We start from the raw sequence: 12,888 nt of genomic DNA, 5'->3' as shown, positions 1-12,888 counted from the left end.
GGATATAACATCATAAGCTGATAATTATATAATAATAATTTTCATATTTATTTGCAATCTTAATGAACCACATCATTTTACATTGATTTTATATGCAGAATATATTACATTTACTTAGAAACAAGTTTTTCTCTCTTTGAGTTTAAGCAATCGTAAAAAGTTATTTATTATAGTAACTTTTTTAAGGTAATAAAATACCAGAAAGTGGCAGATGATCATGGTTTATAAAAACTTTTGCAATAATTCTGATCTCAGTTCTCCAGCGCGATAAAAGTCTTATACGGAGCGTCGACGCACTCGATGGACGTTAAAATTTTCCTTTCATCTGCATCTCGAATAGAAAACTCTAGAAAAAAGTCTCTTCGAATGGCTGAGACGGAATTGCTCGAAGCGAACAGCTACCATTTAGAGGCAACAAAGGGAACAACAAAGGGATTGTGAAAAGCTCGCATCGCCATTAACAGCCATCCTGTACGCCTGCCATCGAATCGGAAGAAAACAACCGTATGCAACTGTGTTGATCTGAAAAAGAGCAATATTTGGCGACAAACATAGTCAGAAACGTACTTGTTAAATATTGTAAATCTTTTAACATTTTGAAAGATTCAAGTTATCGTTACAAATTACTCTGAATTAGCTATAGGTTTGTTAATTCAGTTAGGTAAAAAGCATTTTCAATAGAGAGATACATTAAGGAGTATACGTGAAAATCAATAATGAGGTACTTAAGTACTTCCTTTTAAAAATAGTAAAGTGAATCTCTGTTCAAAGTTCAAGAAATGGGTAGATATTAATTGAATTTTAATATCTTTTTTCTTTCTTAGGCAATTCTAATTTCTTGTTCGAAAGTTCGTATAAACCAAAATTAAATCATAGATTATTTCTTCACTACTTAACTTTACTTTATTCTCCTCCTAAGAAGAATAATTCTTTGATCCAATGATAAAATCATTCCTCCGCTACTTATTCTTTACACTTTAACACTATTAATCTCCTCTTTTTGCGATGAAATTGTCGACTTTGTTAATATTCACGTGACATTGGCTGGATGTTGTCAACCAAGACCTAAATCGATAACATTCGCTCGACCATTCGATCTTTCAACAAAGTGAACGCGTTTGTAAAATACTTTCTCGATAAGATGTGAACGATCGATTAAAAATGCACATGATTTCCTCGAAGACAACTAAGGTTACGCGTTCACGGTCGTCGAAGTTCACTGCTTCAAGGTTCACTGCTTCGAGGTTCACTGATCTCAAAACCGGCACAATTTTCGCTCGAGAGCAAGTTTTTACTTTCGTTGAATACGAAATATGTGAAACATTTAATGCATTTAACCAGTAGTCATTAAACTACTTTAACTGCTTGTTACTACTGACTGATATTACTGACTTATCCGACTATAAGACTATGATCTATCTAATGGGAAGATATCCAGCGACTTTCGAATTCGACAGAAATATTTAAAAATATTGAAGTTACAAGGACTTGCTCCGCCAGTTAGATATTGTCATGGCCAATTTAATGTTTGCTTACGTCGACGAATAAGCAATTTCCGTGTAGCGACGACATCTAATAATATTTTGAAGGCTTTGACGTTCATCTATTTAAAAAAAAAAAAAAAAAAAAACGAGCAAAAAGAACAAAGATTACAATAGCAGCAAATAAAGTACGTTACTGACATCAGCAATTAGTAACGCTACAAATTGTAAATTTTGAGCGATGACTAGCATGTTCGATTACTTGTTCAAATAACGACAGAGCCGACAAAGAACCGAACGACAGCTAATTAGCTAACGCAGACTTTTATGGAATTTCGTCACGACAGACGAGCGCATTCGCAAGTTTTTACGATTGTTCTCTTCTCTTTCTTTTTAACGAATCTTGATTAGCTTTGACTATTTTATGACGTTTAATAAGTGACGTTTAATTGTCATTTTGGTCTCGTAATTTCTAACGTAATTTTATGTCAAGATCTCTGCGAGTTAAAAATGTCGAGAATCTAAAACTATAGCTGTTATTTGTTTTCATTTCTTCCAGATTCTTCACATTAATAATGATTGTATTGTAACGAAAGGGTAAATAATTTTCCGAGAAAGCGCATTTTTAGTATCTTTGTTAAGTCAGGCTCAGAAAATTCGACGGATGTGTCTTGCGTAATAACACAAGGGAATAATAATAATATAATAATAATGCAAGGGAATAATAGATTGTATTTGATAAATAAATTATAAGATATAAACACGAATGACGTGATTAGGCTGATTGATGTATTTATTTATGTTAAATGAACTATGTCGCAATCTCTTTTACCTTTATTCTACCGATTAACATTTTGTTTCGTGTCGTTGCTTGCCAGCATATAGTATCATAATAATCAATGTTTATAATGAATTTACATTCGTCTCGAACCATTAGATTAGATCATAAAACTTGTAGCCGTTTACATGAATATGAAAAATCAACTGCTTTAGAACGAAGCGGTTAAAGCACGAAAAGATCGATGAAAAACGAGAAAGACGATAGGTAATTGGTATGCGTAATCGTAACCAATTTACTGAAAAGAAATCTGCAATTTAAAAACACAATTGTGATTTGCTCGAGTCCAATTGTTACGCAATAATAATGTCTTCGTTACTTTTATAACGCACACTCTTCGTACATTCAAAAGAAAAAAAAAAAAAAAAAAAGGAAGCGAGAAAAGAACAAGCAAGTTCTGAAAAAACGGCGAATATTTGATTTATCACTATATATATTCGCTATTTCCTTAATGATCGTTTTTTAAATATTCATGAGACAAAAAGGGGACATGATAGAGATAAAAACATTCCGTGAGAAATACGATATCTGGTTTAATATTATGTGTATTCATTATTTCTCTAATATATACCGTTTCTACGTTAAAAAGAGAGGAAGAACCCGGAAACTTCTGAAATGAGAATATCTTTAATTTGGTATTTCCAAGTGATAAAATCTTATTTTACTTCGCCCATAGCCCTCTTCCTTCGTCATTAAATCAACGTTTGTAGCTCTGTGACCCTGAATCTTCATTTCAAATTATTTACCTACGAATAAAATCCTAAGTTTTTTGACTCTATCTCCTAATTACCTTCTATGCTTTCATTAATAAAAACAACCACGAGAACCATAATTATTCGCATATAAATAATCGCTAGAAGATTAATTTGTTATGAATGGGAGGATAGTATCAAACGATTAAAAAGTTATTAATAATTTTAAGAAGAATAGAAGGACGACTATAAATGGTGTAGAAGTAATTTCTGACTTAAAAAAGTTAGAAACATTTACGTGATATCACTTGAACGGTATACTTTAAAAGGAGCAGCAAATGATTACTGAAATGGACAGAGGACAGATAAAATTAAACACTTTTTTACAATTTTTTTTTTTACCTTTCAGAGAACTTTTTACATTGTGAAAGATTTATACGAGACATAAAAGACATTTGGATTTTTTTCAAACACCAAATATCTTCAATAATGAATACCCACAAGGGCAATGAATCTCAAGTGCACTTCTCGTTTCGTGTTTTGCTGCCGTTTAAGGAGACAAAATGATCGTTAAAGTATTCATGATGTCGTTAATCACGAGGAACTACTGTTGGTATAAAATGACGAAATTTTTACCCTCCCTCCACGTTCTGCATTAAATCAACTAATTATTGGCTACGTCCTCTCCTTCCTTTGCTTGTCCAATGTCTATTGTCCAATTTTTATCCAATTGTGTGTAATTATTACATGCATGAATTTGTATTTAGAAAACCGTGGCACCAAACATTCGTATTTCTAAGGCTTTAAAGTTGAAAATTTGTTATGCAATTGCAAATTAGACAATTTTCGATATAAACTTAAAATGGATTGTAAAATTCAAGATTTTAAATTCCCAACTTTCCGATATCATCGATTCAAATTTGTAAATATCGTTAAAGCTGGAAACTTTTAATAGTAAATATTGAACTGTAAAATTAATCGTTTGATATACGATAATGCAACCCATCTTCGTTCGCCAGTTCCTAAACTTTGAACCTTCATTTAGAAGCGAAATTTTCACGATAAAAATAGACCGATTGTGTACTACGTACAGATTCATGAAATTACTAATTATTGAACTTCGCTTCGTAAACACAGCCCGAATAATAGTCTTTTCTCTTCTATCGGCTCTTAGAATAAACACGCGATTATTTCTCAACTTCTTTGTCCGTTGAGAAATCGAGAAACCAGTTTCATGTGTAAGAAATATTTTTCTTCGATGGCGTTAATCTTTCGGTGAAATCGATATTTAATGAGTCTATCAATGCTCGTCAGGTTCAATGTTCTTCGAACGAATATTTAATTACTTCCGTCATCATTCAGATTTTCTGTCATTATTACTCACTATATCATTGTGTTTCATTATACATAAATTTCGAGAAAATATCTTATTTCATTCAATTTTTACATAGTCTCGAATTAGAATATCTAAATAATTAAAAAAAGGAATCGTTTACAAGATTTTCTCGATTTTATGGATTGCGCGCATACTGTAACAAAAATATATTGAAGTTTCTAGAATCTAAATGACTCCGCCTGTGAGTAATTAAAATGCCACATAGATTTTGTAATCGCTCGCAGTTGCATGTTACTTAATTATGCAGTAATCAGGGAAGAAAATTGTTCGCCGAGTTAGAAAAACTTCGAACTTTTTTTGTTCGATCGAGTAACATTGTAAATAGCTATAATTCTCATAAATCGAACTATTCTTTGCAATCTTACAATCCATAAATATCGAAGCTGCTTACCTTTCAAATTGAACTTTCTAACATCCAATTCATTAAATATCCCTTATTTATCTTCTTTTTCCATATTCTAATTTTGCACGAGAATTTGTGAATAGTAAGGAACTATATCTTTTAAGTTTCTATGACTAATTCAACAAATTAAAAATTTGTAAAGCTTTCGTCAATCGTTGTAATCGGGTGTTCATAATTTACAGAATGATTCTGTCTGATCTTCTTCCTTTAAATTCCTGAGGTTATATTTTTATTTATAAAAATATGAATTTACATAAACATTCTCAATCCAATAATAAATAATACGTATCTTATGTAGATTATTAAATAAATAAAATTTTATTGGTCTGTTTTAAAGCATGTGGGCCACAGTAAAATAATATTACAAATAAATATTATTAGAATTGTATATGTGCTGTAGAGTTGTAGAATAAAAATCTGACGATAAATGTTCTATAATCCCATCATTTGTTCATTGAAAAATTAGTCAAATGATCTTAGTTAATCGCATTGATAAATGCTTCATGTTTACGCATCTTTTATTCAGTATAAATTTGCATCTGGTAAACTTGAATTTGTCAAAGATTTCCGACTCATCATGGTCGCAGAAGAGATTTGATTTATGAGATTTTATGTTCTTGTGCGAGATCACGTAGTCCATCATGAATGTACTATATTCTATATTGTACTTCTATTGTCGAGGCTAATGTTTCATTCAGTTACGATCGCATTACTAAACACTGAATCATACTGAAAGCCATGGCTTCTGAAAAATACGCTTTTCCGAGGACATTAACGTGATCATATCGTTGTACTAGTTTCCGATGAAAGTATGTGACAGAATTTTATTGTTTTACATTCGAAAATTTATAGTAGTTAAAAAAATAGAGCAAAGTAAATGAAACTAATTTTTTAGAAATCCTTGTGGTAATGTTAAAAAATGCAAATGACTAAACCGGAGTTAATTATCAGAACTTTCATTTACTTTGTTTCCTCTTAGAGATATAGTTTTATTTAATTAAAATATTAATAAAAATAAAATTAGTTTTTTGTTAAGGCAATCGTTTTTGGTACTTAAGGGCTAAACTGTTCAAGGGAGGTCTTATTTTCGTGATGCCAAGATCTATGGCATGACCGGTTAGAGGACAGGTCTGACATCGCTTCTTCTTGTTATTTGCGTTACAATTACCCTTTTCTTGACGGACGATGTATCTAGGGAAATAGTGGATTCGTTTTCGTTGTATCGTGGCACAAGCTGGCATTGTTACGACTACGTCCTTCTTGTGTATCCTTCTTGCTGGTTCAGGGAACAGTCTGTCATTTAGTAGACACTGCTCTAAAGAACCAGAAGATTTAGATGACGCTAAAGTATGGCTGGATCCATGGGTGTCAAAATAGTTTTGTTCACGAAATATCTCCAATTCTCTCATTTCTCTATCAGAGAGGTATTTCCTACTAGTTTCATCTGGTAGTTTGTTTGTACAGACTGTGTCTTGATACTTTTCTGAATCAATGTAAGTATCCTTTTCTAATATAGATTTGGAATGTTCTAACTTATCCTTCTGACAACACTGGCATGCTGTGCCAGGTATTATCTTTTTACCCTTAGTTGCTACTTTTGAACTAGATTTAGACTTTTTTATATCAGGTACAGATGTTTTAGAGGTAAGAGTTCTTTTTACTACTACTTTTGGCTTGAAGTGTTTCTTCAACGATACTTGAACTCCTGTGCTACATTTCTCTATATCTTCAGCTTCAGAACCTGAATATTCTTCACTGGTTTCTGATTTTGTAGGGACAGATTTTGCTAAGTGATAGCTAGTTTCTGATTTCTTATCATGAGCTTTCAACTGACGTATGGAATCAGCTTTATATATATCCTTCTTGGCCATGAGATCATGATAACGTGGTGATCTGTAACATGTCTCTGGACAGTCTCCTCCTCCTGTTTGCAAGAGAGAAATTCTGCTTCTGACATTACGTAAGAATTGAGATCTAGGTGCATAATCTATTTTCTGGACTCTCCTCAATGTTTCACAACTAATAGGTGATGATAATGCTGACTTTTCACAAGTATCTTCTATCGTTATAGCAGGAGAGAAGGAATGACTCTTGCATCTTTTACTGGGAGAACATGGCTTATACTGTGTCCTTGTGGGTCTTAGCTGTGCTTTTTTAATTTCAGGATTACAGTAACACTCCTTGACAGGTTTTCGGTGAATGTTTCCCAAGCAATGCTGATTTTCAGAGTGTTTTTTTGAAGATATTAATATCCTCTTTGCTGTTGATGTATTAGGCATTGATGCAGGTGTCTGTTTAGGGCTATTACAGAAATAATCTGATCGCAAGACTTCACCAACCCCACTAGAATCATTTCTCAATTTCCATGATTTGCTGTCTTTCTTATAAGACACACTTGATGCGTTTGCCTTGCCAACATGATTTTTAAAATTATCTCTGAATGTCCTACATTGAAAAATCAGATTATGAAGATCAAATTATATAAGTTTATACCGGATTATCATATAAAATATAATATGCGAAATACTTACAAATTTTCAGAATATAATTTCTTAATTTCGTCTTTAACTTTTTTAGAACTCTTATCTACTTGAGCTAATAAATGCCTGCTTTGTTTACGTAAATTCTCTATACGCTCGTTTAAGCTTTCGCCCATATGATTACATGTTTATTTATTAATTAAATAGAAATCTTTTAATCGATATATTCAAGGATTTCCCAGGAAGGATTTATGATTCATTTTATATTTGGTGAAGTATTTTTCTATAACATACTCGGAGATGAATTAATAAACAATAACAAGTCAAGAAGAATCAAGTATTCTGATTAGAATTTCGTGGTCACGTTCAAGTCCTTCTCCAGACCATTAATTATCTATCTTTACATTTTTAACTTCTCAAAATCATGAACAGTACACTCTCGTTTTGACTTCAAGATATCACAAACAAAATGTTTATTTTTATTTTATCAATTGAAGTTTACCGAGCGTCCACTGTAAACAGAGTGACGCAATCAGGGTTGCCATGATAATAAATACCATTTTTTCTTTCCACATTTCTTTCAAATTAAGTAGAAACTATTTAATATTTCACACATATCGCACATATTGAAGGATGAAAATCTTTTTATATTATATAATAAAGAACGTATCCCAAATATACTTTTTGGAATTAATTTTAACTGTTCGAGAAATGTGATTGAATTTTGGAGATAGTGCTTTAATGCAGCCATGTTGGAGCGAGGCATAGGACGCGGCGTACGTTACAATGTGTCGTCGTTCGACAAGTATTATCTAATTTAATTAGCCGTCTCGTGTTTTGTGTCGATGTCTCGTCCGGATATTAGTTTGCGTTTCCACATGTACGAAATATGAAACTAGAAACGTAATAATTGAATTGTTGGTTCGTCGCTCACGACGAAATACTATAGGTTATAAACGTTCGCGTGTTTTAATTGGAAACGCGCGTACCTTTCGAGTCTATTCGCGGTAAAATGGATTTCTCCGGAAACAATACGACCCATGGTGCGCTCCCGCAATTTTCGGAATTAACGTCTCGATCGAGCACGGTTTCCACATCGAAATTCACCAGCAGTGATAATACTCAAGCGGAACAAACTGTTACTACAACCGCTGCTGGCCTGAATCAAACAAAACAAAATTTATTGGTAAGATTTATTATTGTTTCATCTTCGTTTATAGCTTTCTTACTTAATTATGTATTTTTTTAAAGATGAATTCAACGAACAAGTATGCAGCACCGATATTAGCATGGCCGGATCCAAATACTTTGATGCAGCTTTGCGAGAAGCAAGGCATTCAAACAATTAACATTCCTAATTACAATCAAAATAACACAATACTCAGTGTCCAATCGAATAGTTTACCAGTAAGGATTATACCTAACGTATACTTGCCATCAACCTCACAATCGGACGTTATAAAGCAGGAGTTAGATACAAAGACTGAAAATGAAAAACAAACATCTACAATGGTACAGAATTTTTCTTTTAGCCAATTAGAATGTCTATTGAGAGATTTATATATTTCTATGTAATGAAATATTAATATTGCAGCAAGATTCGCAAGTCCAACTTCAGCAACAAAGTGCCATGGCAGAGTATTTTCAAAAGTTGCAAGCTACTACTCTTCCATTAACATTGCAGCAATTGATTAAACTCCAAACGGAGCAAGTGAAAAAAGAAAAGACTGAAGAAGAGAAAGTGGAGCACACACAGAATAATATTCTCAACATTCCTAGTGTTCCAGTATTTAGAAATACTCATACACAAAATGGAAATAACACCTTCATAAATTCAGATCAATTGATAGTGTCCATAAATCCTAATGACCTAAATATTCAAGTAGAAAATCAGCAGGAGACTGAGAATGCAGTACAGACTATTAAGGTTGAACAGCAAATACAAACTGATTCGCCAAAAACTGAGAAGAAGATGAAATTCCGGGCGAAAACAGGAGAAATAAAAATCAGTGTTGCTTTGGATGGTTCGACACTTTACTGTTGCCCAGAATGTAATTTAGCATTTCCGGATAAAACAGAAATTGAACAACATATACAAGCTCATATACAAGTACGTGTTCTATGTATATACAAGTGTTTTAGTATTTCTGATCATGAAAATAAATGTAGTATACCAGTATCAACTTCTTTTTATAGGAACGCAAGTATCAATGCAAAGAATGTGGCGCCATGTTGAAACGAAAGGAGCATCTCGATCAACACATGCGTGGCCATTCAGACGAGAGACCATTTAAGTGTCCAGTGTGCCACAAAGCGTTTAAAAGAAACGAACACCTAACGAGGCATTACGTTATTCATTCTGGTGATAAGAATTTTTCGTGTTCGGTATGTCAGAAAGCCTTCTCTAGGAAGGATCATCTGAACAAACACACTCAAACGCACTTAGGAATTAGAAGAAACCGAACGAAGAAGGATTCGTTCTTCGTGGAGCAAAAGGAGTCTTTTGAAAAAGCTACTGAGGTTTCCACGACGCCTAAACAAGAAGTGAGCTTTGTTTTAAAAGATGGGGGCTTTGTGAAGCAAGAGCCTAATTTTCTGCAATATATACAGAATCTTCAAAAGGATCAAAATCTGATCCATACATTCTCCTCGTTTAAGGAGCAAGCAACGGCCGTATTGCAGCAACAGGCAGTAAACATGAACGAGATTCTGCCTCAGAATACAAGGTACTTAATGCCGTCTTAGTCGTAAATGAGTTCGTATAAATCCAAAGCATAAAGGCTGTTCACGTGGGAGCGTCGGGGTTAGCACAAAATAGAAAATTGGTTAGGCATATGTTAGGAATTGAAAACGTATTTTAGAATTTGAATTGTAAAATCTTTTGAGAAGGCAGCACTAGGAAACTGAGGTGCAATTACCAAATGAATATTCATCAGTGGTAGATTGTAAATTTTCATAAAAATCGGCGGTGATCGGGTCATTAAACTGTAACTAGATTTTGAATGAACTTGAGACGTTCATTTATTTTTTTTTACTCTTATGAACAGTACCTTATGTTTCCACTTTTAGTGGACACATTATGAACCATAAATAAGTTCCGTTATTTGCATGAAATAACACTTAACAATAGTCTACCATAAAGCCTGAATGAGTCTAATAATAACTTTAAACAAATTAAATAAAAAAAATACGACGTTAATTTAAAAAGAAATGAGCAACCTATGTAAGAGCACACTAACCGTCTTATTTAAATTAGTTTTAAAGCAAATAGTTTGTTTACTGATTCTAGTCTACGATCACAGATGAAAGCCGAATGTAGTTCGCTAAACTTGAGTTTTTTATTGTGACTTGCAATAGAAAATCTCTTTTTAGTTTTTTCTTTTAATGAAGTCGAGTTTCGTGTATATGTTTGTGACCTAAATTGGAGTACGTTTAAACGATAATCAACAATTAGTAGCATCGAAATTGCCAATCTGTCGCTAGGTTAATTTCGAAGCGAGTACCTATAGTAGGTAATAACATACTGCCAATAAATATGGTTATAAAAGTTTGTAGAATAATTATGTATATAAGTGCTATACAAATTTTACCTGATAAAGACTCAGTAGGTACATATGTTGTTTGATCTCTGATTCGTCCGTGTTCATCTTTAACGAGTATGTATATATATATATAATATATATATACATATATATATATATAATAATAATATAATATTATATATAATATATAATATAAAATATATATATATATATTTTACATAAACATTCATCATCACTATAATTCACCTTTTATTTTTCTCTCTACTTTCTCATGCACGAATTGGACAAACAGATATTTTTTATACGTATAAATATTTGACTATCTTTCAGTGAAAGATATCTTTACTATATGATTATTTTTTATTCTTTCCTTTTACAGATGGATTTTTTTAAGGCAAAAGCAATAGAAATTTTTAATTGAAAATATTTTTACTCTTAATTTAGAAAATATAACTTTATCTTCTAGGAATTTTTTTTAGTAACGTAGCTTATATCTCGCGTTGTAATTATGTATCATTTTTTTGCAAAGGTTTAAGAAGTGATTTAGAGGAAAGGAAGATTACTTTGCTCAATGTTTCAAGATTTTTTCTTTTCTTGTACCAAAGAATATATATCCCTTTAATAGTGCTCCCGAATGAAAGCAATATATTATTATTTAAGTAACAATGTTTGATAGACTTTTTCTTATGTTTTTTATTTTAGATTCGGAGAAGTTCCCATTATTTTTGACTCACTCGCGACTCATTTTTACTGAAACTCACACCATTATCCACGAAAGAGTTTAGTCACATTCTTCATTTCATACAGAACAAATTTTCAAAAAAAAAAAAAAAAAAAAAAAGAACGTGTTTGTTGCACGCTGGATCTTTTATATTTATTCGATCATCTTTTAACTATGTAATAAAAAGGATATGATAAAAAATTGCTCAAGAATAATTTTGAAATGGAAACGGTAAATTGTCGAAAAATTAAAGTGAATGAAGTTTTACGAAACCAGTTTTAATTCGTCTTTCAGCTTTGATAAAAAGAAAACTTCTATAATGGGACAGTCTTTTAATAATATGACAACATAGTTTAACTATAAATTCTATGTCTTTTCCATTATTTGTTAGATAAATTTCAAATACATTTTGATCTAGTTTCTCTTTTACATTGACTGGTTTTTTGGCAATTTACCGAACTATCTATGGTGGAACATGCTTTCAAACATTTCCACACGCTGTAGGTTTTGGAATATGTGATTACAATTTAATTATGACTAACACCTTTGAAATGTCTGCTAGATACACATGAGATTAGAGTGAATAACTGCGGATGGCGCTAAAGATAAGACTAATACCCCGTTGTAATAGAACCAAAGATCTTCGTGAGAATAGCAGTATTTTGTCTCTTCCTCCTAAACTTCTTTCAACTTCCTGTTTTACTTAGCCCTGGATGGTAAATAGTTAAATATTCTCCTAAATTTTGATGCAGTTTTACCTATGATACAGTGATGGATAATATAATTCGTTAAAAAAGAAAGGAATAATGCGCTGTACAAAATCTATCAATAGAATTCACTATCCTGGGTTACGAAAACAGCGCTAATGTTTCCACTGAAGTTAATGAAATAGTACGTAAGTTTTCGATGTCCACGTATGTGGCCATTTTTCGTGGGCATCGTATGTAAGATGATACAATAACGAAATATTTTAAAATAGATACGCGTTTGCGGCAAGGTGTTACTCTTCGATCTATTGTTATGTATAGTAATACGATGATTGCCAAAAAAAAAAAAAAAGAAAAGAAAGAAGATGAACGAAGAAAAAGTAACACATGTATTTTTCAAACCAAGATATTTTTGAATAAAATAAGTGTAAAGAAAATGTTTACTTGTATTATCTGCGATAGAATTTCATTTATCTGAACTTTCCATTTATTGGAATGATATTTTTATATCAAGTAATTCAATTCCCATTCGACAGGGATTGAACTTTAGTTTAATCTAATTTCAATTCTTTAAGTTAAAGATTAATGTAAGAATAAATTATATACGTGTAATACTTTTATATTATAT

The 12,888-nt window shown here is 32.0% G+C and overlaps 2 protein-coding genes across 2 annotated transcripts; one reads left to right on the top strand and one right to left on the bottom strand.

Annotated features, from left to right (window-relative positions):
- Window positions 1-5,100: 5,100 nt before the first annotated feature.
- LOC126924848 (uncharacterized) lies at window positions 5,101-7,793 on the bottom strand. Its single transcript, XM_050739779.1, has 2 exons — window positions 7,342-7,793; window positions 5,101-7,255 (listed from the first exon to the last, which is right to left on the bottom strand). Exons 1-2 carry the CDS (start codon window positions 7,464-7,466, stop codon window positions 5,842-5,844), a joined length of 1,539 nt encoding a protein of 512 aa, XP_050595736.1. The 5' UTR covers window positions 7,467-7,793; the 3' UTR covers window positions 5,101-5,841.
- Window positions 7,794-8,031: 238 nt separating this feature from the next.
- Window positions 8,032-12,697, top strand: LOC126924849 (zinc finger protein 37-like). The gene is made up of 5 exons (XM_050739780.1): window positions 8,032-8,476; window positions 8,542-8,802; window positions 8,885-9,400; window positions 9,487-10,016; window positions 11,535-12,697. The coding sequence occupies exons 1-5, from the start codon at window positions 8,303-8,305 to the stop codon at window positions 11,584-11,586; spliced, it is 1,533 nt and encodes a 510-aa protein (XP_050595737.1). The 5' UTR covers window positions 8,032-8,302; the 3' UTR covers window positions 11,587-12,697.
- The last annotated feature ends 191 nt before the right edge of the window (window positions 12,698-12,888 follow it).

Source organism: Bombus affinis, chromosome 15, assembly GCF_024516045.1.
Source record: "Bombus affinis isolate iyBomAffi1 chromosome 15, iyBomAffi1.2, whole genome shotgun sequence".
Lineage (NCBI taxonomy): Eukaryota > Metazoa > Arthropoda > Insecta > Hymenoptera > Apidae > Bombus > Bombus affinis.
Note: the sequence above shows the minus strand (reverse complement) of the source record. Positions and strands in the feature narration are given on the sequence as shown.

Coding starts and splice junctions, on each gene's coding strand:
- LOC126924848 (XM_050739779.1), bottom strand. CDS start 7,466: ATGGGCGAAAGCTTAAACGAGCGTATAGAGAATTTACGTAAACAAAGC. Junction 7,256..7,341: donor AAATTATATTCTGAAAATTT/GTAAGTATTTCG, acceptor TTTTCAATGTAG/GACATTCAGAGATAATTTTA.
- LOC126924849 (XM_050739780.1), top strand. CDS start 8,303: ATGGATTTCTCCGGAAACAATACGACCCATGGTGCGCTCCCGCAATTT. Junction 8,477..8,541: donor AAACAAAACAAAATTTATTG/GTAAGATTTATT, acceptor ATTTTTTTAAAG/ATGAATTCAACGAACAAGTA. Junction 10,017..11,534: donor ATTCTGCCTCAGAATACAAG/GTACTTAATGCC, acceptor TTTTTATTTTAG/ATTCGGAGAAGTTCCCATTA.